Here is a 27,047-nt window from a genome sequence, read left to right as displayed (position 1 = left end):
TTTCTCACTTTGTGACTGAAGGTTGAAAAGTTGAAAATAAGAAAAAAAAAAAAAAAAAAAAAAAAAAAAAAAAAAAAAGCACATATATAAAATCAGCACCGATTCATATATAACTTTTATTTAAAATGTAGAGATACCCATTTCAACATTATGCTGCTGGATTTGAAAGAGAAAAGGTGATTTTCTTTGACTGAGCCATTATCCTCCAGAGCCCACACAGTGGTACTACTGGGACAAAAAAACAAACAAAAAAAAAAAAAAAACAAACAAAAAAAAACACTGCTCATTCTCAGGGTGGGGTACATAATGTATCTGGTAAGATGGTGGTGATCCAAATCTTGGGGTAAGCTCTGGGACTTACAGCATGGAGCGTTCAGTGGACTCTATAGGAATCTTCACAGCATAAAGGGATGTTGACTGATTCTACATCACATCTCACCATCTTAACCACCAGTGGTTATTAGGACCTCACCTCAGGCCCAGCAAAAGGGGCAAGAAACTTAAAGAGAGATAGAGGGAGGAAGGAGAAAAAAAAAAAAAAAAAAAAGCACAGAAACAAAGACCTCCATCCACTTGGCTAACACAGTACAAGCAAGCTACTACAGTCCGTTTATAAATTACTACTTCACACCTGGTAACTTACTACAATTGTAAAAAGGGTTAGACATAAACAAAAAATGTTTCTTAAGTTAAACACACCAATTCATCCCCATTAAAAAAAAGGAAAAAAAAAAAAAGAAGAAGAGGAAAACAAAAAGCTATTACTGATTTCTCTTCAGACATGTCTCATCTCTAATAGGTTTGGAAGTGGCCTGTTGCACTATTTCTGAACAGGAAGAGCTTACCCAAGATTATAAAAGTAAATATTTGAAACAAAGTCCTCTCTGAGCAAGCAACACTGAGTGTGGGTTGTCATTGGTCCACGTAAAGTACAAGCCAGATTTGATTTTTTTTTTTTTTTCCATTTTTTTTGCCTTTTCTTACAGAAAACACTTCTGTTTTCGCATCTAAAATTCTCTTTAAATACAAAGCACGTCTTCTCTCATCCCAGCGTCAGAATCATCTGGATATTAGCTTAAAACATGGACACCCCAAGCACCTAGAGGAAACACACAGAACATTAATACAGACTTTAAATTGCACTCTCTTGCCTCTTTACATGCATATAAGTAATGATTTAAGTCCAATAGTATATGACAGTTTTCACCCAGCTTCCAAACATAATTCACCGTTGGGGAAGTACTGATCTTAAGCAGGCTTATTCTGAGCTGTGCAGCAAAAGGCCAAGTACACTGGAAATTGTTTATTTGCTCAGAAAAATTCTTAATGGAACAAGATTTTAAGTATTTAGCAAAGACAAAACTTTTCCATTCTGTTTTGGCTTCATTTTGGGGATCAAAAAATATTTTAAGATTCCCGGGGGGTGGGGGGTGTTTAAGGCTGGCTATGCAGTCAGACATAAATAAAAATAGTTTACACAAGCCTAATGCTTGCTCTGCTAACCAAAAAGAAATGTTGTACTTGGCTAAAGGTTTGTCAGGTCAGCCTGTCAAAATGCACCGGCTCGTTCAGAACCCAAACACAGCATAGTAGCAGCTGCTCCACTTTAAAGCCATCCAATTTCAATTTACTACCCAAAAATCTCACATCATAAAAACTGATATTAATTTCCATCTCTACATATAACATTAGTCTACAAACCAAACTGAATTAGCAGTGCTGGACCGGCCTAATCTAAGTGAAGTGTAGGTGCTCCTTACCGATTCATCCATGATTGAAGCAGGGTCAAAGTAATCCGGCTTGAGCTCAGACCTCTCACGGCGGTTCTTAGAGGGTGGCTACGAGGAAGAAACAGCATATTTAGTACACAGTCAAGCAACTATTCCCAGTGTGCTTCTTCACCAGACAACCAACCGCTGTCAGAACTTTACCCCCATACCAAAAAAAAAAAAAAAAAAAGGCAGAGATTGACTGTGGGGGGGAAATCAATTATAAAAATGTTGACTTGTGCAACATAAAACGGTTACCAAAAGAAGAAGGTATATAATTTCAGCAGATGTTTGGAACATTCAAGTAGAGTGAATTTAGAGAAACTAGGACAGTTGTACAGTCTTCTGGTTGATTCAACATGACATTTGGAGCCCATCTCATGGAATCCAGCTCCTGCATAAGCATCCAAAAGAGGCATTAGCCTCGGATCAGATTTTGTTCTGGCTTTACACTCATCATACATGAATCTGTAGTGTTGGCATAAATGGTCAAAAAAAAAAAATTGTGATGTTTTTTCATCATGTTATACCAACAATTGCAATGCATTGCAGTGTACATAGTTCTTAAAAAAAGAAAGAAATAAAGAAAAAAAAAAAAAAAACCCCATTCTTCCAGCAAGCAAACATTTCTCCAAGGATTTATGACTTCGGTTAGTTCTTTTACAGGCAATATTCAAAACAAGATGACGGGTTACTCCCCAAGCAGGCAGTGTATGCATACAAAAACAGCAACTCGAATGCGTCAGGATGTGTTATAGACTTAGCTGAGGAAAGGTTAATTTGGTTTGTTAGCCTCTAACTACAATCAAAATGAATAATTAAACTATGAAAGGAGACCATTTGAAAACAAGGTTACTCTGTGCAAAATGCTGATTTTCCTCCAAGATCATTAATAACCAAAAACTTGATTAGTGAACTTTAGATTTGCCTAAATTTGACAAAAAGACAAATGAGCTTCAATCAAAACGCTTAATAGGACATCCTTATATGACACTATATGAAAGTACAAACTCATGAAAACGCATGTGCATCTCACCAGATCAATGTCCATGGTGTCAAAGTCCATGCCTTCATTGAGGTCATCCATACGGCCCTCTGATGACATCATCACATCCTCCACAATCGGCTCTTCGTCTTCTTCCATGAGCCCCGTGCCGCGACGACTGCTGAGCAAACCGTTACATCATTACTGAAGTGTACTTGTGTTCAGATCTTCACATGCATGTACAGGTGTGTCTGCAACTTACATAGCGTGCTGCAGATTGGTCCTGAGCTTGGCATAATTCATGGCTCTTTCTTGTTGCTGGCGTGCCTCTTCTTGCTGTCTCTGAGCCAGCATCCACGTCACCTGGGAACTAAATGTACGAGAGCACATTATTTCGCTGTGTTTTGACCCACAACTGTCTGGTGTTTTTACTGGAGATACCACGAGGATACAACTTAGTTGCCCACTGGCCTGGTGCCTGTAAAAACTCAGGGTGGATAAATAAACTAGTCAGTCAGCGTCCCAGTAGGATCAACACTTGGCAGGCTGTTAGGCATAACCATTTTGCTACCATTTGCCCTCGAAATTAATAGCATGCAAATAGGCAATTACACTGAACCCTGTCTTAATGTATTTTGGCTCATTCCAGTCCAAACCTTTTCTCAGAGAATAAGTGATCCTCTGGCCTTAATAACTGGCCTGGATATGAGCCTAGATATATTTATAAAATGTTGTGGTATGAAGCACTGGGATACACTTAAATAACAGATAATTAATTAAAAGTAAATGGTCATTAAAGAGCTTCGGGATTGTAGGGTCAACAAGGAAAGAAGGGGGAAAAAAAGTCAATGTTGGACGGTGGAGTCTGAGTAATTGGAGGTGCTTTCAAAAACTAAGTGGTTGCTGCTGCAGCTCCAGGCTACTTTCACTTCTCTCAGCCTGTACTCGGGAGGCTGCACTTACTCACTACTCATCTTATATAATCGCATCTTTGTTTAAACCCAAGGAAATTGTTACAGAGACACAATTAATAGCAGGTTCTGCTCACTAATATCATGAAGATTTATTGGCTTAGGTCAAGTAATCCAATTTTGAAGCTCAGAGACCATTTCTCCTCATTGATCTGCCCATTTTGTGCTAATTAAGAAACACATAGCAGATCTGTAAAATCAGGTCCCAGAAGGTTTGTTTGTTTGTTTGCTTTCTATGGATTTATCTGGACTCAACAGGTCATTATCATACCTGCCCTCATTATCATGCATCAAGATGCTTTGCTAATAAATTAACACTGACATGTTACTGACCTAAATAATATGTCTGAGAATGTTTGGACCTATTTGTGGTTTATGCACTTAAAAACATGAACTTTTCAGAGGTTTTGCATTTAAGCACAGGGAGGAATTAATAAGCAAGTCTTCTAGAGTAAAATGTTTTTACTTGAACTTTCAAAAATGTCCACATATATTAACCACGACCCCTGTAATGACTACTGTGCTGAACTGTGAAATGACAGTAATTGTGGAGCAATGAAAGACTGAGGCGTACATACTTGTAATCCATGGGTGTCTGGTGGTGCTGGGGCGTCTGTTGATGGTGCTGTGGGTGTTGGTGGGGTTGCTGCTGGTCCTGCGGGAGGGGGTAGACCCCCATGAAGCTGTCATCACGCGCCCTCTTAGGGTCTCGCATGGCAGTGGAGGTGAGATGGGGAGATGGCATCATGACTGGGGTCTGCATGCTCTGCTGCCACACTTCGCTGCTGCTGCTCTCCTCTGCACAGGAATGGGCAGAGTGTTTGAAAGAACTGTGCATGTGCTTGCTTTCATACATTTAGCAATGCAAAGCTCCATAATCATGGCTAGTGCTGAGTTTGAGAGTTCATTAGCAAAAGCACCAAATTAACCTTTACACTAGGGGAGGGATTCTCACAGTTCACAGAAGACCTCTAAAGAAATGTAGGTATAGAACTGACATGCTGTTCTCTGAGTATGTCTACGCATTTGGCACTTCTGAACAGAAACCAAGTGAAAAAACCAAAGACAGTGGTTTTCTTTCCCCTGCCCCAAATGAGCTGGATACTCAGTCATGTCATTGCACTGATAAAGGCTAACACATCTACTCATTATTAATTGTTTTTCTTGGCTTAATTTGTCCACAATATAAAATTAGCATGACATTTATTCAAGCGGTGTGGTACTATAAGCAGAGACTGATAATGGTGGCACTCTGGAGCTGTAAATTAAATCGTAATATTAGGAACATGAAGTATAACTTGTAAAGTACAAAAAAAAAAAAAAAATTAATGATTTTGGGGAAAGCCCTAATATATGTATTTGTTCCAAAATCAAACTTAACTGGTGATTCTATGCATGAAGCGTGTTTATGCTTGTGACACTTGAAACTGAAGTTATGGCTGCCTTCCAATGCATTTAAATAGGGGCTTTAAAATAAGTGCACAGAGCTCCTATCAAGGCAGCTTACTTCTAGGAGGACTTTGCCTTGGTGCCAGTGATTGTACTGAACTGAATTACATTTAAGAGTAGAGTTTATGTGCCAAAAATAATCTTGCAATCCAAATTCAACATTTGATACAGGGAGATATCCTTTGTTGTGAATATTTATTAAGCAAACATACATTTAAACAGACTGTTTGACTGTTAAGAGTAGTTTGACTCACTCCTACCATCTACTGTTTAATCCCCTAACCCACCCAGGCAGGCTAGTAGGAAGACATCTGGGTTAATCTGGGCTCTGTGTTTGTAACATCATGTCTGACTGCATTGTACGCATTTCTCCATTTTTAATTCATGTTGATAGATTAGAGAAAACTGCTAGTTTTAATATTTTTAAGCCAGAGTGAAATCAATACTTTTTTTTTTAAATATGGGAAATAAAACACATTGAACCCATTACTAAGACTATTATTAAACACTTTCTTTTAATTCATTTCTTATTAATTCCTGAGTTACCTTCTGGCAACTTCCTCTTGGCTGCTGAAGTTCCAGCTGTAACAACAGGAGGCTTAGTCTTCTTGGAGCGAACGGAAGAGCCTCTGCTGGAGTAGCCACTCATCACAGACATGGTATCATCATCGCCCCCAGCCTGTAGGGAATTCCTGTAGGAGATGAGAGGAAGCCAGCAGTCCTCTCGCTGCAGCGCCATCTGGAACGTCATGAAGCGCTCCAGGTACATGTGGCTGGGGAGAAGAGGGAGGTCATATTGAGAAAATGCACACAGAGGATAAACTTCACACGTGAAACCAGGTGCACATTCCAACTAGGACATTAAAAAAAAAAAAAAAAAAAAGCCTGTCATGTATCAGAAACACCAGTTGCACCAGTTGTCACAAACACCTGTTCCACTGAGACACTCAAGCTTCCTATCCAAAAGCTAAGTAGGAAGGAGGGGGTGGCTTACACAGTCCTCTTGTCTTGTCTCATAAGCTTGGAGGAGAACTCGCTGAGGATGTCCAAGAAAGCCAGGTTGAGTGGAGGGCCTCCTTCTCCCTGGGGACTAGGCTCCTTAAATGCAAACTCAATACCATCCCTGAGACAAGCAGAGGCAGAGAGGAAGAAAAAGACACTGTGAGCAACGTTTCATGGACATTAAACAAAGGCAGTTTATCTTCAGTGGGTAGTAAAATATTTGAGTTAAGAGCACTTATTCATTCTAAGCAGGGACGCTGCGTACATCTTGCGCATTTAGGCAAACATTACTTTGATGTTCAACATTTAAAAGACCTTCCAAAAATCAAAGAAATAAAAAAAAATAACCCGCTTCAATACCTTTCTGTACAATACGGTAGCTTCATAAAAATTGAAATCCTTTGATTAGACTTGTTAATCGCTTAAGTGAATAACCTATTTGTCATTACAGGCTCATGCTTTAATTTCAAGCTAGAAAGGATTTCAAACTCTTTGGCCTTGTTGCCCCTACATCAAATCTAGTTATTTTAAGTGCGTTAAATGTACACTTCTTCCCTCTGTGCCCTGGAACCAAAAATCTGAATATTCAATAATAACATAGGTATTTCAGGCCTTCTTTCAGCACTCTTTGAATTAGAACTAATTTAATTACACCAATTTGTGAAACTGATTGGCTCAAACAGATCAATGTCTGCCACTACCAATGTTTCCTCTGTGATTTACTCCCTACACCCAATATAACACAACAGTGCATTTATTGCCTGTAAGATTATAACCGCCCACAAAAAAGAAACAAAACTGAGAGATGAGTGATTCCTTCAATTTTTAAGATTAAAATATATTTCTGCCTCTGCAATAGTGACGATCCAGCAGCAGATATTAGGAACATTTTGTGCGGCTCTTTTCATTCGTGCATACTGGTTTACATAGCTCAAATGTGTAACCGAGAAGTTTCGTTTTAACAGAACTGCTCGGTCGGTTGCGTTCCTTTATGTTTCAGCAGCAGTGTTTTTTTAACATGTTTTTCTACAATACTTGCAGTGTATTGGAAAAGGCTAAAGTGTAACATTTCATGCCTTAAGCCTCTCTAAAATCCAGAGGAAAAACAACATGGCAAAAGGAAACACAGTATTTAAGGAGTAATTTGTCTAACATGACAGTTCCCAGATATGAGGCCAAAATCTAAGAACAGCATTGCAACCCAGTGAGAGCAGAATAAAGCCTTACTTGTGCAGCATAGCAATGGCATCTCTGGTTTTGACTTGATCAAGACCGAAAGTTAGAGAAAAGCGACGGGCCAACTCTTTGATTCCACAGAATGCCGAGGAGGAGCGATCAAACCCATGACCCAGTTCAGACAGCATTTCATTAAATAACTAGGACGTAGAGAGATGTGGAACATTAGATAACATCTTAACCACTGGGACAAATGAACAGAAGGTCACAATTATAGAATTAATTAATGAGTGAGCTAGAGTGTGCACACTGACCTGCTGCAAACTGAGAATGAGTGTCTTGGCACACTGAATTTTATCAATTTGCCGAGTCTTACTCATAGTCTCCTTGATGATATCACCGTAGTCATTGTAATACTGTGAGGAAAAACAACATTACAAGGTCATGAAGAATTTGTGCATGTACATGTATGTTCCCAATGTCTCTACATTAATTAAACAACTATCTCTCCTGTAAGAGTTGTTCTCCTCAACCTTAATGGGTTTAACGCAGGAACTGCAATTTTTTTTTTAAATGACAAATGTTCAAGTTTACCCTCATGTACTGTTTGAAGATGTCAGCTCCAGTCTTCATTTCTACCACACAGTAGATGATAAGTTTACAGTAGGCAGCCAGGAGGTTTCTCCTCTTGTGCAGAGCTTCAATTTTTACTGCCTCATCGTCCTGTTGCCCATCTGAAGAGGAACAAATGATTTGAAAACCCCATTAGTTCACGTCCTCACTCTAGTAAGTGGGATGCCAAAGCTGCATATTTATACCTGTGCTATTTGTGTCATCATCCTGGTCTATGAAGACATGGTTCAGGATGAAGGTGAGCAGTTCAGACTGCAGTGAGTCCTCTGGGGAATAGACCAGGGGCTCCAGATGTTCTCTGCCTCCGGACACCATCTGGTGGCTAAAGATGAGCAGGAGATCACACAGGATGGTGAATGCCTGTGGAAGAAACAAAAAGGACAAAGTTAACTCTCTGTGTGCACAAGCCTTACACGAAAGGATCCCAAATGAGGTTTTACATTAAGCAGATACAGTATTAGTGGCTCTGGCTCTGTAGCTGCAATAACCACCACTTCAGAGTTAAAAGGCTTGTTTGTTCAGCTCCACTAAATCCATGTACTTTGTTCTCTTGTTTTGCTTTTAAGCTGATTTCACTGATACCCTTAAACATGGATAGTTATTTTCTCTTCTGTCTCACCTGCTCTTTGACGGCTGTGTTGACATTGGTGAGGTAGCGCTGACACATCATACAGAATGCCCTCATCTGCTTTCTCAGGGTTCCCAGATCATCCTAAGACAAAGATCAAACACATTTTAAACATCATATTATGGCTGATTATTCTGTCAGTGCAGAACAGTAATGAAGTGAGTTAGACCTCACCCTTCTGGAGCTGCCCTCAGATAAACTTGGCAGGTGCCACAGGATCACGTAGTGGGTACATTGCAGTGAATGGATGACTATCTGCTCACAAGAACAGGGGGTAAAAACAACAAAAAAAATACAGCCATAAATGGTTGATATGCATCAGTATTTTAAAAAAAAGTAAACAATCTATGGATTAACTTTGTGTGCGTGCATATTACCTGCTCAGGCATGTCTCCATTCTCTATGCCAGAGTTGAGCAGCTTGAAGTTGCTGGTAAAAAGATCCCATCCCGATAGGTCATGTGCACTGCAAAAAAGTTGATGAAGTCTCATCACTCTCAGATAAATGCACACTGAATCCTCAACAGTGCAGCAGAATGGGGACAGAACAAAAGGGCAGAGAAATACTTCAGAGAAAACAACTTCATACTTGTGAAAAGCTGTGATCCTCTTTAGAGTTGACACCACCTGATAAGTATCATCTTCATCAGCATCTTCACCCTGTAAAGGAAAATTGTGCAAAAGTGATTTTTAGGGGTCAAGATGTTTAATTTTCAGGGTCTCCAAAAAGCAGAAGTGTCTAATGAGCTATCGGATTAGGTATTTCGCATACTCAGCATGTCAAATATTGGAATATAATACTGATCTCAAAGTATTATAATTACTATCACTACCATTATTTTCAGGCAGTCATCCCAAACATCCCTGTACTTGGGAAAATAGAGTAAAGTACAGATTTCTTCTGTCTTACAGACATTACAATCATAATAGATTGAACTTGAAAAACTTGAAAAAGTAATTACAGCTACAGCAAGATACAGCTACAGTTACACAATCTCAAGGGACAGGCGTAGTAAAATTATACAAATAATGCAGGACAGTGCTCTTTTCATGGTGTATGTTGAGAAAGATTCTGTTGTACTGGACTTCAAACTGCACGTATATCACCTCCAAAGGTGCTGCCTAGTTATGGTGGACATTAAAGCGCACTGTTACTCTTACCTCTTGTAGAAAGTCCTCCAATAGCCTATTGAACTTGTCAACCAGCTCATCCAGCAGCTGGGAGCGGGCTATGTCCACCCTGTTAAAGATGGTAAATTCCTCATTGCAGAGGGCATGGTAAGTCTTGGAGCAGGACTCCAAAACCTCAGTGTCCGTGTGCTTCTCCACAATTTCTTTGATCTGACGCAGCAGAGACTCCAAGTGCTGGAGGAGAGCCAGCGATAGAGATATCGATAATCATGTGGGAGATAAACAATTATTAATATGTTAAATACATTAATCCAATTTGCCCTTATCTGATTAGCACTGACAGACATGCCAATCTGTCTTACCCTCTCCAGACGGCCTGTGGTATAAATTTCCAGGTCAAAGAACTGAGGCAGCTGCAACAAGTTAGTCACTTTCTCTGCATCCACGGAATACTGTAGAACACATTAAGAGCATAATGATATTCTGTAATGTTCAAAGTAGAATCTGCTTAAGATGACTGCTTGCTAAGAAGATTGAGTGGACATAATATACCTTTGCCAGTAGAGGGGGCAAAGCCACAGCAAACAGCTCTGTTATTCTGGTTCTGTCATCCAGCTGAGTCTTCTTCTCCTTAGCTGTCATGACCTGATGTGTGATGCAAGCAAATTAGACTGCAGACCACAGAACTAGTCGCCATTCATCCATTCAAAAAGTCTACTCTTGGACTTGGGCTTTTTTTATTTACTACTCAACAACACCATTTGGGGCTAATGCAATCTTCATCTAATCTTTTATTGCATCTGGGGATTTTTTTTTTAGCTTTTCACTTAATTTCCTAAATAATTTAAGCAGTAAAGTGAACTGAGAAAACTTCTTTAGAAACTGATGTGTAGTAAACAACTCAGTAGTGCTGCTTCTAGATAAAAAGGACCAAAGGAAGCTCTAGTTAAACTCATTAACAGATTTTTTTTAAACTATATAATCATAGCATAAATATGTTCATAGCATAGCATAAGTACATGTTTATTAAGTACAACTATGCAGGGAAAAACTATGCAGCAACCTTCTACTGGAAAAAACTGTGCAGAATATCTGAACATGATATTGCTCTTTACACAACCACGAGCCAAAAAAACAACAAAAAAAACAAACTATGTACATTAAACAATCCTCTTATCCTCATATCTTAAATGTTGCACTTCAGACAAAATGCAGGCTGAAAAATAATAAAACAACAAGCCTTTACTGTTAGGTCAAAGTTATTTAAAGACACCAACACATTTTTAACCAGCTGAGTTTAAGATTGTTCAAAGCCCAGACCAATTTAATCAAATTACTCTTCAATACGGTCATCAGAGAATTCCCAGGACAGTCAACCCCCCCCATTAAAAAAAATACATTCTTGGCTCAAATTTTTACCATGTCCAACCACACTTACCCTCTTCCCTGTTCCTCTTCCAACAGGTGGGTGGGCACTCAGCAGCCTGGCGTACAGTACACAGCATGATTTCAATCAAAGCCGTCTCTTGCACTCCCTTAAGAGCTGCAAAAGAAAAACAGAGTTCGATGTATCACAATAGTGCTCTCAACTGCACGGCTGTACAAAGAAATACCAGAAACGGTGCCATACCTTCCTCTCCTGGCAAAGGTTCATCTAGCAGTAAGCTGATCATACACTCCCAGTCTTTCAGTAGCTCTGCACCACATTCCCAGAGTGAGTCCACTAGGTAGCTGCGTGCTCATGGAGCTGATTCAGCAAGTGTTCAAGCAGATAAGAGAAGGATCACTGAAACTGCTTACAGACAGTACAGCCAATAAAGAGAAAAAAAATGGTGCCTGAATGTGAGAGCAAAATTATAATACAATATGTACCTCACTCTCCAGGAAGAAAAAGACAGTGGTCTTAATGAGGTTGGCATTGGGACTTTGTCTGCCTCTCCTTCTGGGGGCACCTTCCTCTTCTGGTTCTCGATGGCTGAACAATCTGTGAGAATATTTTTCATTAGTTGGGAAATCACAAAAAAAAAAAAAAAACCCTTCACAATTCGCTGAGATTCTTTGAACCAGCCAAAGTTTAGAAACAAACAAAAAAAGACCACAAGCCTGAAGCTCAAATCTCGACTTATGTCTCACATACTCTTAAAAAGGAATTCTCCAGCTGCAACTGCGACTGGCCTGTGTGCCGAGTACACCAAGTGATACACACTCTCACAGTCCTCGGGTGTCAACACCTCATCCGTACTACTGCAGAAACAAATACAAAGAAGGTTACAAGAGTTTCCAGTTTGTACTTGATACCAATCACAGGAAAGTTACAATTGCTCAGCCTTGATGTACAATGATATGCGGTAAACAACATTAGATATTATCATGAACCACCACTTACTTCAAGACCAGAGTGAGCAGTTTAATCGCTTGTACTGCTAATCTACTCTTTGTCAAGAGTCATAGAGACAATACGGTCCTAAAGAAAGAGAGAGAGGGCAGACTTAATGAGTCATTTTGATTAGGAAATTGGTTAAATACTGGGAGTATACTTAAATGAAGACATGCCCATTGAGTTTCTTTCTCTGAGTGTGGAACAAATATAGCTGTTGTGTTTAAGTTGTCCAGCAGGTGGTGCTGACCTTAAAGCGACTGGTGAAGAGCTCCAGTCTTGCATTGAGTTCTCTGTTGTAATAGAGGCCCTGCAGTGCTGTCAGACACTTTAGACGTACTTCACCTTGCTGGAATAAAGTAAGAAAGCAGCATGTTATCAACACATATTTTTTTTTTTAATAAATAGAGTATGGAGTTTAAAGGAACTATAAAATAGGAGCTTCAGAATCCTTTGTATTGCCCACCTTGTCGTGCATCGTCCATCCCACATACTTCAGATAGCTGTCGTTAAGGAAGGCATCACTATAGAGTTTCATCCACACTCCAATCTCTTCTATACAGATTGCCCTGATTTCTGCTATTGAATCCCTGTTAAAACATCATCATTTTACAAAACACAAGAATGAGAGCTGTTAGCAGCATCAACAACCAAGACTGTATAAAGGTTAGTGATAACAGAGATTGATATTAGATGCTAACTATGTAAGGCCTTACCGATATCTGTGAACAAAGACTCCTTTGAATATTGCATTCATCATGTTTTCAATCTCATCCTGATTTTCCTGGAGCTGGAATTAAGAGCAGAATAAAACACATCAGCACATTTTATCAAACATGCACAGTAACTGACTAGACTGCTACAATAACAAGTGACCAGGATCCATTGTTAACATAATAAGACATGTGTGACAGTCAACTATGCCACCATGCTGTGGTGTGGCTGCAAAGTGAACTAACAGATGGATGCCCTGTGGGACCTTCTGTTGCGTAACCAATAAACTGACCATACAAGCTAAATAACGCTTGGCATTGCAGGTTCACCACCTACAGAGGTGTTGCAGTTACTATTCTCACTAACAAATATATGCTCACAAGCTACAGTAATTCACAATCACATGGTTATATAGGTTCTTTCATGATCTGGGGAGAGTTTAAGTTGAGAAACATACACATTTTATCTTTGGATGTCAGTCGTGGATTTTGTCTAACACTGGCTAGTTAATATAATAAACAGCTAATATATTGTGCTTATTTATTGTTTTGGTAGGGCGTGACTCTGGTGTCACAATATTTGATTCAGAATAGATTCCTAATTTTGAAACAAATCTCAATTCAATAAATAATCTAGCTCAGCAGAGGAAACAGTGAGGTGTAATAAGGACTGGCAGAAGAACAAAAAAAAACAAAAAAGTTTAGGAATAAAAAAAATCTCAAATGAGACAAAGTGGTCTGTGTCCTCTGATGTTAAGGGGTAAGAGGGTACACTCTGTCTCCAGCTGCTGCAACATAATAACCAGTTAAGCCCATTGTGTTCCACAACTCTGCACAGGTGCAGGCTTTTATAAATTAAACAGATTATGGACCAGGTAGCTTTCTTCACCTAATCAGAGTAGGCCAAAGGTTATCTGTTCAAATGTGTTTTTGGTTACCAGGGATGGAATTTTCAAAGCTTATTGTTATTGTTTCAAAGCTTATAAAGTTGTTGAATCTAAAATGCATCCATTCTTTACAGTTAAACTTCTGCTGCGTGGTAGGTAATGTACAGTAATTTCACAAATGAGCGCTGCCCATTTATTCAATTAAACATAACAACATTGCCAATATTTAAAAGTCTATAACTCCTTTCCTGGTATCTGAACATGATGCCTTTATGTCTAAAAGAAGTATTCTGGTCACTTTAAAAAAAAAAAAAAAAAAAAGTCATGAGAGCATTTGTACTAGAGCAGACAGTAACATTTACAAATCGCCTTCTAAAGAGCATAAATCTGAACTGCATGCAGTCACACTAACAGGCAGGCCTTCAACAGAAATGACATTTATCTCACTAACTTCAATTTTAGCTTCCACTAAGATTAGGACAATAGTCATTTCTGCTACTCTCAATCTGTAAGAGACATCTTTCTCACAGCCTGTGTGGAAGGGGCAAGGTACAGCTGCAGCATCCTGCAGCACATGCACACAAACAGAAAACTAAACTTTCAAAAGTGTAGCTGCACTTCAGCATGGTAGCATTAACTCTGCTGAAGTGCAGCTACACTTCAGCATCAATTCTGCTGAAGTGTAGCTGCACTTCAGCAGAGTTGATGCTACCATGTTTGCCGCCAAAAATGCACACGTGTTTTGCAAATGTGGCAACAGTCATATAGACTGCATGTCTCTATCACTGTACAGCATGTCTGAATGAAGCCATAAATAACCTGAAGCCAGGAATGTTGTACATCACCTGTCTTAAAAAGTGCTTATTTTAGAGTTTTCAGAGCAATGAAAAGAAACAATGATTTTTTTTTTTTAAATAGAAATTGATTATTCTCATGATCATATTGTTTTCTCTCAATGGTTTTGCCCTAAGTTAGACAAAAACAGACACAGTAGGGGTGGGTCCTATAGCCTCAAAAATATATCACAATGTTTCAAGAAAATTTGATTATATATATATATATATATATATATATATATATATATATATATATATATATATAAAAATACTGATCATCATGTTGCAGGTAGCAGCATTTATAAGTGCAAGTAAATGAAGGTCATTCTCCATCCTCCTCCAGTGAGTTACTGTCATTGATGACAGACTCCTTAATTTGAAGTGCACATTTACTGAAAAAAGTTGTCAGCAGCAGCATTATAGAACAATAACAGTGGGATCATTATATACATAGCGACGGAGCATAAATCAAATGGAAGTACAAAAGTAGCCTAGGTAGTGTTTTCCCTGGAAATTTTAGGTGTAATGTAACTATTTAATACTTTTAACAATAACTAAAGTAACTTAACAGGAACTTGCACAATATTGTCATACGATAAAACTGAAAAACATTTTCTACCAGGGATGCTGTACCATAAGTCGAGCTTTTCAGACAGCTGATTAAAGTCCTGCTTTTCTACCATGTAACTGCATCAGTAATTTCCATCCACTGTTTACTCCTCCTGTCATATAGAGTGCAACTACCAAATCCAACTAGCAACGCAAAGTGGTGTCATTTGTTTATTTTTGGACTGAACATCACCAGCTGCTAGCATAGCCTCCTTTCTAACTTGCCTGTACTAATGGTTAGACAAATGTGTTGTATGCACTTTTAGCAAGAACTGTTTTTCTGCAAATTTTGCAAAGTACTGTGCTTTGTTGGACATTGTTGAAGTAGCTCTTTTTTAAAGTACTAAATTATCACCAGAGGATGACACACTGCTCTTGCTCTCAGACATGCCCGGGTTTATCTTGTTGCACACGCTAGGAAACATAAACGCATGACGTTGCAACAGCAAAAAATACTGTGATTTAACACTTTTTTAGATTGTAAAAATTTATACCGGTATTATCGTAGATGATATTATATGGAACAGCCCTAAGGAGCAGTCGCTAATTTATCTGATACATTACCAAAGCTCTCCTCAAACAAACCAGATTTCAGCTAGAAATTAAAGCATCCAACATGTAAATGAGTCTTAATAAATACGACACGTGCTTAGGTGTAGGAAGCTGCATGTTAAAAACAAATGCAACAAATTTTGGCAACGCTTACCTCTTTGCGTTTTTGCAACAGCAGCTCCAGTCTGTCGTTTGCCCTTTTAGCGACCATTTTATTCCTCTCTGCCTCGTACTGGCGCTGGGTGTTGTCCATGTTAATGCTCAGGTTTAGAGCTACATTCACCAGGGCTGTCATCAGCTTCATGGCTGTCAAAAACACGGCAAGGAGCATGAAGAAATGAAATAACTGCCGTTATCTGTGGATTAGTTCGTTTTTTTTTTCATGATATATGTGGGTTTATCTGACTTGACATGAATGGGTGTACGGTGTTGATAATATGCCAAGAAAATTACTTGAGGTAATCTACGGGGCAAACTCTAAATACCCTAACTTTAAAAGATGATTAAATATTCATAATTGGAACAATATATGTATTTTATAGAAAGGTTTACATCTGAGTTTCTTTACGCCTGAATAAGTAAGTGAAAAAACATTAAACAGTCTATCTAAAATAACTGCCCACCAACTGGAACAGTCCAACCTGCCAAAACCATCCCTCACACCAAAAAGGAGCACAACAAAAGCATGTTATAGTTGAACAGTCCAAGTTAAGGACGACAATTTCTCAGTCTGTTTAAAAAAAAAAAAAAACTATATGTTCTGTGGTCACAACACCCACCAGCTCAAGTAAGGATTAAGCCTAACAATATCGGCTGTGTGTTCTACATACTTGGGATTATTGTTGAGCATATGATCTGCGCCCACCAGGATTCAATGGCATTTTTTTAAGTGTTTAAATCCACCTTTGCTGCTTACATGAATCCTGAGTGTTCCTGTGTATATAACAAGCTCAACCAATAACAAAGACTTAAGTTGCCCTGGCCTTAGAGGTGCAACAAAATTAAAAGGTCCAATCATGCAAAGTAAGCAAAAACATCTGTGTAGGTGTGTTATTAACTCCAATCCTGGAAAATATTTTTCAACAAAGACAGCAACCTCTGAAACAAACTGTGCTGAAACTATAAACAAAATGTTATACTTTGTGTACTTACAGTTTAATACTACTGAAATCTTTAAATATCCAAGAGCACTAGAAATGAGATAGTAGCTCTACATTCAACAAGAAGAACCTTTCAAGCCAGCCAACTACTCTGTGCTTAGAAAACAAGCCATTAATTGTGATTCAGCACCAACCTTTAAACGTACTTCATAAATACATTTGATCTTACCTGCCAGTGTTGAGGTGTGTCTGAAGGCTCGGACTTGGGAATCTGATAGTCCGGTGAGAAGGGAGATGACTGTGTCCATCATATACTCATCATAGATGATACTGTATTGACACTGGCGCACTAGCACCGAAATGAATTCACAAAAGCTTGTTTTGAATTTCTTCCACTGGGGCCCGGCTATGGTTAGAGGGTAGTCACCGCTGTCCTGCAGAGCACACAGAGGGACGACAGTTCTTCAGTACAATAATGAAATACTACTACAAATGGCAGTTATCACCAACAAATTAGCGAGGTTTATTGTCCTTGGCAAGTACAAAAATTCTGTATTTGGCACCTAAAATGACATTTAAGTGACTTATGGTGAATATGGTGTGATTATTAGTCTAATGAGGTAACATGCCTCGTCAAATTCTTCTGTCATCCGTCGGATGATCTCAGAGTTCTGCATGTTGCGAAACATTTCTCCAGTGACCACACCTGATGGGGAAAAAAAAAGTAAAACGGAGAGAAGTTAGAGACAGGACAATTTACTGAGTGGTCAACTGAGTCAGAAGAGTGGGGGTTCAGCAGGACATACGTCCTCAATATAGTTCTTTTTTTTTTAAAGGGTCAATCATGCAGTAGGATGACTTAAGCAGATAAACACAAATACCTTTGCATCCTGAGCACTGGATGAAAAAATTTATGAGATCCAGTAGTGCAACATCTCTGTCATGTTTGTACGACTCAATCCAGTCATCGACAACAGACTGCGGGAAGACAGTGACAGACAAAGTTTTGTTTGTTTTTCCTTACTGAGGAAAAGAAAAACAAAATTAGGTGGCAATCTCAAAGGGCTTACTGTTCGTACCTGCATTGCACTCCTTCCCAGCTTCACAACCTCAAATAGCATCATGTTTTCCATGCCATTCTCTTGGTGGTGGCCATTTATACGGCCTGCTCCCTTCCCTCCTTTTCCTTTCTCCCCTGCTGCCTTCTTCCCCTTCTTTCCACCCTGGGAAAGTATCAAAAAAAACAAAACAGAACACAAAGAATAAGTCCAAGAACCACTGCAGAGTGTAAGGAAAGAAAAACTTTACAACATTTGTTACAAATACTTGTGCGACGGTCCATTTGTTCCATCTATACCTTTCCTTTAGTTGAATTTGCACTCCTTCCATCAGGATCCTCAGAGAAGTCTGTGTCTGAGGAGAATCGGGTGTCTGTATCCCTGATAGAGACGAACACGAGGATTAAATATCACATCAACCTCAACCTTACCAATAAATGTAAAGTAAAAGCAGGTACTTACTGAGTATAGGCAAACTCTGATGGTATTTCTGGTGCTGCTATCATTGCTACAACATCTTCTGGAAAACTTCAACTTACGACTGGCTTATAATCCTCACAAAATAAAAGGCAGGAGTGGTTGCATGTGACCTAGAATATGGAGCAGAATTGCTTAGAGAGCTACACGTGCAGTCTTATTACACATTTCACCAACAACACCAAAAACAAAACAAGATAAACACTTTGCATGTGCTGTTTCCAGAAATCATGCCATCTATAGTGACAATGTTACTTTGATGTCTTTCGGAGAAGGAGGAGAAAAAAAAAAAAAAAAAAAAAAAAAAAAGGTTTCACATGGTAACAGGGGGCGGACACAAACTCTCCTGTCACGCTCACTGTCCAGCCATTGGCTCCCTCCCTTTCTCTGCTCTCCTGGGTTTACAGACAACGTCATGCAAGCAAGACTGGAGTATCTTCCTCAATGTCCAAATATGGCACTGCCCTATCCGCCCCATACATATCTCAACCAATCAAATGGCAGTATCAACATCAACAAGATTCTGCAGGCCACAGGGAAACTATTGCATGGTTGTGAAGTGTAAATTAGTGGCACACAGATCAAAGTGGCAAGAAGGAGGAACTTTTTAAATCAGGCCTCATATTTTGTCCATAATTCTGAAACAAATGTAAATATGTCAGTGAAATCAATAAAAGCCCTCCCAGCACAACCATTCAGTCTCGAAAAGACAAACAAACTCCACCCATCATACACCACTTTGGGTGCAGTGTGTCCCTCTTTCAGTCCTAGTACACGAAGAGCTAACATACAACGATGTCATTCTTCCATTATTAAAGCAGATATAAGCACTTTTTAAACTTTAAGATAGACTGTCCCGATTTAAATCGAAAGTAGGGGTAGCAAATGGATTCTCTCACAATTCCCTGCAAATGACGGCCCTCGCCTGCAAATTATAGGCTATTACTGCTTATTACGAATAAAATGTGAAATTCCCAGCACCTTCATAGCACCGTTAACAAATGAGTGCGATATTAGAACTATATAGGATACCGTTTCTGTGACTGAGTTTCAGCTTTTTGTAGTTAATTCTTGGTTTAAGAATTTGGTGCCGTGCCCATTTCCTTGATAGTAAGGGGGGATACTGCATGACAAGACGACGGGATTCGTGTAGACCGAAAAAGTGGCGCCAAATCGAGGAGTGTATTTTATAAACTTGTTAATGCGAAGCGAGCCGAGATAATACCATAAAAACACGAAACACTGAAACTCAATTGTGCGGATTTCTCAAGGACGACTATGCCATCAACTACCGGCTCAGCTCGTCCCAACAACGCCGGCACGGAGCCGCTCTTCGTCGGTTCCTGTCAAAATTGACGCCGGTGCGCCGCTGGTGCTAGCGCTAGTAGCTAAGTAAGCGAGGATTTTTGGCGTATTTTCCCCCAGCGTCAGCTAGTTGAAATTTGATGAAGTAAGCATGGACTACTTAGGGAAAACAAACTACGATTAGCCAAATGCGAAGGACGACAAGCCCATATGACACAATATCATCAGATTTTCAGAACATGCCAGCGTTTACCATCGCTGTACTAGTTGGACCATAATAACAAAACAACGCAAGCCTTTCTGTACTAGCGCAAGCTAACATTAGCCAGTACACAATAAGGCTAGCCAGCAATGCTGCCATGGACACGAGCTAAATTCTGTCTATATGTCAGTCGTAACCAGCGCCCGTCCGAAGATAAAGCAAATAATACCAGATATGCTGCAACGGACGAGCTGAAAATAACTCCCACTACTTAGCAATGCTAACAGCTACCGCTAACGTTACCTAAAAAAAACATCACGTCCTTGCGTCCTCCATCTTGCCTCGGGAGTTCCAGTACCGTATTGCATAAGCAACAAACACTTTGTTTACAAATATATAAAGTGCAACTAAGTCGATTATAGCAATAAAACGCTTCTGTAGGTTCCGAACTACGTATTTTGCGCCACTGTGTAAAAAATCCAGTTCGTTAGCCTGCTAACAACAGAAGTAGCCATGTTCCGCGAGCTAGCGAAGCGACTTGGTTCAGGCAGACATCCGCGCTCTGCGCTCATCCACAGCTAGCCTGGCTAGCGAGACGGCTAGCAAAATACAAATCAACTAAGTTCCAGATAGCTCTCCGCCATTTTACAGCTAACTTACCTTGTTGTGAAATGTAGTCCCGGTACAATCCTAACTTTTACTACTCTTATACAGCCTCCGTCTGAATTCCGCCACAATTCTGTAAAAAGAGTTTAAAAGTCGCGGTCAGAGGCGGTTTCGGACGTTCTCTCACCCCGCTTGCTCCGTAGTTCGGTTTGTTGTTTCGACGACCTGGGAGGAGGAAATCCTGATGCAGAGCTACCACCTAGCGGCCACAATGCTCTCAGTGGATGCACCGCTTATGACCTGACCTCTAGTGGTAACTGACGGAAAGTGCACCGTAACGCTGCCGCCTGTTTTTCTGGCCATTTGTTAGGTGCATTTATAAGGAGCATGCAATACTTAACCAGGGCTGGACTGGGACAAAAAATCGGCCCTGGCATTTTTGGCTTAGACCGGCCCGCAACTATGTCTTAGAAGCATTTGACACTGTTTTACTCTTATTCAGTGTGGGCATACCTTTTGCTAATAATACTTTTATACTTTTTTTTTTTTAAACTTACTTTAGTAATGCTTAAATTGCAAAGCTTTGACGTATCGTTTAGTTTAGTTTTTTTTAAAACCAGCACAGAGGCTACAAATTCAAACTAATGTGCAGCCTTTCAACACACCTTTAACCTAAATATCTAAAATGCTATGCAGCCTAAAATGGACACTTGCTGCTCATCCAACACTTCTCGGCCTTGACCGTTTGCTATTTTATCAGATTAAGGTGCCATGGCTGCCAGATTTGGGGAAGTATGCAAATGTAAATAAATATTGATATTAATCAATCGCCATTGCTCATCACACTGCTGCTGTCTTCACCTACAGCAGAGTCTGCCCAAGCCTTGAAGGGGACCTAAGCAATATTTGATTTGGGGCCCCCTTCATACCACTTCATTGTCCCCTGAACTTAATTGTTATTAATGCTGGAGGGTTAAAGTTGATTATTATTATTTTTTTTTTTAGGATATATTACAGTTTCAGCCTTTTCAATTCAATTTTTCAATTCAATTACATTTTATTTATACAGTGCCAACTCACAACAAACAGACATCTCAAGGCACTTTATAGTGTAAGGTAAAAACCCCACAATAATTACAGAGAAAACCCATCATTCATCCTAATCTTAAAAATAGAGAGGGTGTCTGTCTCCTGAATCCAAACTAGGAGCTGGTTCCACAGAAGAGGGGCCTGAAAGCTGAAGGCTCTGCCTCCCATTCTACTCTTAAGTATCCTAGGAACCACAAGTAAAACAGCAGTCTGAGAGCAAAGTGCTGTATTAGGGTGACACAGTATTATGAGCCAATGAAAAGAAGCCAATATGGGAGAAATCTGCTGTCTCTTTCTAGTCCCTGTCAGTACTCTAGCTGCAGCATTTTGGATCAGCTGAAGGCTTTTCAGGGAGCTTTTAAGACAGCCTGATAATAATGAATTACACTAGTCCATCCTTGAAGTAACAGATGCATGAATTAGCTTTTTAGCATCAGTCTGAGACAGAAATATTAGAGTGTAGCCTACTCATTAAATTAGTGTTGTTACAAGTGTACAAATCTGGACAGTTAGAATAGTCTCTTCTTTCTTTTAGGAAATTGGCATTTGTAAAAAATTAAAACAAACCAAAAAAGTTTCATGACAAATGTGGGCGAGCTTGGGGGGCCCCTGGTGGTCAGGGGGCCCTATGCAGCCGCATATGTCTCCTATGCCTCTGGCCGGCTCTGCCTACAGCTGCTGTTGCTGCAGCATTACTGTTACAGAGGACGTGGAGGCTACAGCAGCGACCATGCCTGTGATCTTTACACATTTTGTAGCATCTGCAGTGACACTCTTCAATTTCTTCGCACGTAACTTCTCCGCACCCCCTTTCTGCCGCTTCGGTTTCTCCATATTGCCTCTGCTTTAACACACGCGCTCAACACTGAAACTACTAGCGGGAGTAGTTTCAGTGTTCTGCACCACGCAGAGAAAGGGTGGGGCCGCTTTCATCCTATATCCTGATTGGTTCTGTCCACTGTCTATATTGAAGATGGGCCAATGGGCCGCCCGCTCTAAATTGTGGGCCGGTCTCTTAGAAAGAAAAAAGGGAAGAAAAAAAAAATCCAACGGCATCGGCCCTTGAGGACTGTCGGCCCACCGGGCAAATGCCCGGTACACCCGACTGCCAACCATGCATGTTGCCATTTGAAGTGTTGTACCAAAGCTGATTTTCACCTGCAGTTCCCCTCACAGGTCACAGTGAAAAGAAATATAGTACCTAGCTAAACATATTGACAATGAATTTTGTTTGGCACAATGAGAAATAGTTTTATCCACATCAGATAACCCTTATTGCTGAACCGAAGAATTAAACACCTTCCTCCACTGATCTGTCTTTCAGGAAGATGCTTAATACAAAACTGATCTAATTTTTACAAAATCATTACATCACTTTATCTAAAATGCCAAAGGTGAACCATTTCTAAAACCAGTTTATTTGGGTCCATTTTTGTATGGTTTACCATCTGCCCTAAATTTAGATTACAGTCAAATATTACATCACTTGACACGCTGTCAAACCTCAGCTGAAAAAAATGTGACTTTGTAGCTTACATTGCACAACATGAAGCCATTTGATTACCGATGAAAGAACACAACAATCAGGTTCTACATAAAGTTTATTCATACTTGATTAAAGAATAAAATCTTACATCACACTGATTTGCTTCAAGCCCTAGAATTTAGAAATGTGAAAACAGAGTAAAACTAGTTCAATACATAAAGTACAAACAAATGAGCTACAAGGTAACAAAAATGACTGCGCTACAACATCCAGTTCAGTTTACCTGTGGTATATTATGGATTAAAAAAATATAAACCCAAAGAAAGGCACCTCCGGAAAATGTTGCAAAATAGGAACTGCCCTTTAATATGCACTGCCATGTGTCAGGACTCATTGTTAGTCAAGAAAACTATAAAAATCATCTCCATCTATACAGATATTTGCCATTGTAGTGATTGTGAAAATAGTTTTACACATCATTCTGGTATTCATTAAAACAATGTGGTCTTTAAATAATATTACAGGCCATCTACTGTACAATTAATATTACATTTTAATATTACAAAGAGTAAAACCAGCACTGCTTTTGAGCAAGAGTATCTTGTTGCCTTAAGCAGTATAGGTCTTAAACTTCTGTTCTATGGGCCCACAGCAGATTGGACACTTGTCGAGCAACTGTGAACACTTCTCACAAGCAACGAGGTGACCGCATGGGACGAACACCATGCCGATATCTCTGTCCATGCATATTTTGCACTGTTTTTCCCTCTGCAGCCTTTTTAGTTTCTCCATTGGGTCCTCATCTGACAGAAAAAATAAATACATATACATAGAAGTCAGTGTTCAGACTATTTCATGATGTATTTGGGCAACTGAATTAAAAAAAAAAAGTAAATATTTACCGTTCCCATCTTCTGAAATTGCATTTTGATGAGTTGAAGCCTGGAAGCAAAAAGGAGAAAACAAAATCCTGTGACTGAGCTCACTGAAAACATTACCACTTTGATAAATTATGAAATCTTTCACACACTGAAATGTGTGTACAGAAGGCACACAATGGTAATCTGAGCCACCCTGCTTTGCAGTTGTGATGACATCATTTCCAAAAGTAACCTTAAGATTTTCTGCATTATGTTCAAGTTTTCATCTGAGCACATATACACCAATCAGACGGTGCTGATATTGGTCGTGCTCTAACTGAATCTTTGTTTCTAGTTTATGGAATCCCCAAGTTGGAAAAGTTTGCAAGAGCCTGGTTAATTTAGCATTAAAACAACTGAATACTTACTGCTCTGTTATACTGTGGTCTTTGTAGTTGGATGCCATTGACAAATTCTGGCCCTTTTTCTGCTAAAAGGAAGCTGCACCTGTTTGAAAACAGCATATACTCGTATTAAAACAGAAGCTAATGCTTTACATATTAATAAGTGGGAGCATCACAGTTGTTCTTACCCTGGGTAGTGTCTAGCATGCTCCTCCCAAGGGTCTTCCTCAGGCTTCCAATCTTTCAAACCTCCACCGCAGCGGAAACACAACACCATGTCTCCTCTTCCTGCAAGGATACAATTTGCAGTTGATTGCATTCACGGCTATCATGACCTATTGGAAACTTTTTAAAAAAAAAAAATCATACAGTTTAAAATGTTTCTTTAGTCCTAAACACCTGAAGGCTACCTGTGCTGTAGAAGCCAGCTCTGGCAAGCCTCTCGTGGTCAACAGGGTGCCGGACACCTGCAAAGCTATCACGCCTCTTCTCAAAACTCTCCATTGACACCTGAGCGTTCACATGCTGACTGCTGCTGGACTCCACCTCTGTACCTCCCTGGATTGGGACGTTGTCCACATCCTGCCCAAGGATGAATAAGCAGTTGGGAAAATGCTTTTCATGTTCACCCCAGGCGGTATCTCCCGTTTCCCAGCCACTCAACTTGTTGCCACAGCAGAAACACTGAACCAGGTCACTCTGCCCTACGTAGAAGAGGCCAGCTTGGGCCAGATCACTGGGATTCACGGGAGCGCTGCTGGGCCAAAAAGAGAAGGTCTGAAGTCGGGCTTCTTCTTTTCTCATATGAGGAACTTTAGGGTAGATGGTCTCATCAACCACTGCTCCCGTTCTCAAACGATATTCCATGTCTTCTGCTTCTTGACTGTATATGGAGCCATTAATTAGAGGGGCATTGGGATTCAGGTTAAAACTGGTACGATGTACACAGGAAAGAAACGTGCATGATGGGGAAACCTGTGAGAATGAGCAAAATATGATTTATCGATTTAGGGGGAAGAAATTAATAAAAGAGGAAAGTTGAAATATTACGGTAACCATTCAAACTTTTTCATGCTATAAATATGATTACCTCCTTGTGCCTGTCTACAGGCTTGTCTCCCCTGCACCAGTTTTCCACAGTCGTGTTGCAGCTAAAACAGCGCACACGGTCAGAATGGCCAGTGTAGAAGAAACCAGCCTGTGCCAGTCTGTCTGCAGGCACCTGCTCAGCCAGGCTGGAGCCACGGAACGAGTCCAGGCGACGGTTCACCAAGGAAAAATCACGCGAGAAATCCGTCTCCCAAACGCCATCTTGACTGAGAGCACACATGATTGAAAAAGGAAGCTGTAGGGATGGAGTCAACTTGATGGACAGAAGTTCTGCAAATAAAAAGAATATATTTAAAAAAAAAAAAAAAAAAAAAGGTACAAGATGCTTATCTGCTTTGTTTGTTCACTGGTTAAATGTTCTGCATCCCCATATCTGGCACCAGAAAGCTAGTCAGCACATCTGTACTCTTCCTGTGCCTTTAAGAGACGAGGCATCCAGTTATAACACAGAGGAACTGAATGTCCCATGTCAGGGATGGGCACTGGAAGGGCAGGTTTTTATACAGGCACAATGCACGTTACACCACGCAAAAGGATGTACCTCTTTAAAAGACAGAAGTGAGGACATAACAATAATACCTTAAGGAATATATCCAGCTGTTAAACATTCACCATACAAAACCAAAAGGCACTTCATGTATCAGCAGTACAGAAGTGTAGCAGTACATTTTAATCACGTTGCAACACATCACGAGAGGTATGCATCACTCCCTCACGGTATGTAGATATTATGGGTTGAACTTGTTACGCCTCTGCGTTGCCGTAGCAAAAGTTAAACATTTTATCATGTTTAAATTCCACATGATGCCATGTCACAGATTGACGCAAAACGTTTATCTTGCAGCGTCACCGATTAAACAGCTGCTTGCTAAGGGGTTGCGATCTTTGAACTGCAAGTAAAATCAATCACCAGGGTTACTTTGTTTTGAAGAGTGACTGCGACATCCTACGCATTAAAATACTCGCACTTTCTGATTTACTCGTAACAGCGCACGACTTTAAACTGAAAGTAAAAAGAAGCAGGGGAGTTTTACCAGCAGTAAGTCCACGTGTTACTTTTAACGTGCATTTATGGTCAGATTGGAGAGGATTTACACTCCCCTCGGCAGAGTCCAGAAAGGCCTCGCAGCTTGGCTTTAGATGAAAGCGACACAACAGCCGCGCAGTTCCCGTGAAACAGCGCTGTAACTGAAACTGACAGCCCAGACCTCGCTAAGCACACACACGCTTTTCGTTCACTGTTATACACTAGGCAATATAATGATCTAAAGTTACTTTAATGAGTAAAAATGTAAACCTCCAAGGCGACAGTCTCGGACTTTGACCGGTGCTTCTGATCCGTACTGATAGGCTCGTAAACGGGATCGTGAACGCTAGCTTCAGAGTGTTTGCTAGCTACTTAGCTTAGGCTTTCTACGCAGCTTAAGCTAGGTCACACAGTTACTTATCAAATATAATAACACCTTTTCAGTAATTACCTTTCAACGCAGGCCTCCAGTGTGCCTCAGTCAATCCAGGGTCTGAATAGCTACGGGAGGAAACTCCGGAGAAGCGTCTTTTGTGACCTCTGTAATCAGGAAATGACACACGGACAGCCCCCACCCGCCCGCAGACTGACGTAGCACACTGATTC

The 27,047-nt window shown here is 40.1% G+C and overlaps 2 protein-coding genes across 2 annotated transcripts; both read right to left on the bottom strand.

Moving 5' to 3' along the window:
* Positions 1–912: 912 nt before the first annotated feature.
* stag2b (STAG2 cohesin complex component b) lies at positions 913–20,740 on the bottom strand. The gene is given in 37 exon segments (XM_030739109.1): positions 913–1,099; positions 1,761–1,838; positions 2,806–2,932; positions 3,017–3,124; positions 4,304–4,523; positions 5,721–5,947; positions 6,169–6,297; positions 7,404–7,552; positions 7,667–7,768; positions 7,947–8,086; positions 8,171–8,345; positions 8,605–8,697; positions 8,788–8,868; positions 8,991–9,078; positions 9,202–9,272; positions 9,774–9,977; positions 10,106–10,195; positions 10,296–10,388; positions 11,182–11,214; positions 11,216–11,286; positions 11,374–11,475; positions 11,478–11,490; positions 11,616–11,727; positions 11,877–11,987; positions 12,130–12,174; positions 12,176–12,207; positions 12,371–12,469; positions 12,587–12,710; positions 12,837–12,910; positions 15,872–16,023; positions 17,047–17,251; positions 17,447–17,523; positions 17,699–17,795; positions 17,897–18,040; positions 18,175–18,256; positions 18,338–18,465; positions 20,520–20,740. Coding segments are annotated over 36 exon segments (3,816 nt in total). The 5' UTR covers positions 18,382–18,465; positions 20,520–20,740; the 3' UTR covers positions 913–1,075.
* Positions 20,741–23,137: 2,397 nt separating this feature from the next.
* Positions 23,138–27,047, bottom strand: xiap (X-linked inhibitor of apoptosis). The gene is made up of 7 exons (XM_030740049.1): positions 26,893–27,047; positions 25,395–25,684; positions 24,715–25,279; positions 24,493–24,592; positions 24,329–24,407; positions 23,943–23,982; positions 23,138–23,843 (listed from the first exon to the last, which is right to left on the bottom strand). The coding sequence occupies exons 2-7, from the start codon at positions 25,632–25,634 to the stop codon at positions 23,650–23,652; spliced, it is 1,218 nt and encodes a 405-aa protein (XP_030595909.1). The 5' UTR covers positions 25,635–25,684; positions 26,893–27,047; the 3' UTR covers positions 23,138–23,649.

This window comes from Archocentrus centrarchus, chromosome 10 (assembly GCF_007364275.1).
Source record: "Archocentrus centrarchus isolate MPI-CPG fArcCen1 chromosome 10, fArcCen1, whole genome shotgun sequence".
NCBI classification, from domain to species: domain Eukaryota; kingdom Metazoa; phylum Chordata; class Actinopteri; order Cichliformes; family Cichlidae; genus Archocentrus; species Archocentrus centrarchus.
Note: the sequence above shows the minus strand (reverse complement) of the source record. Positions and strands in the feature narration are given on the sequence as shown.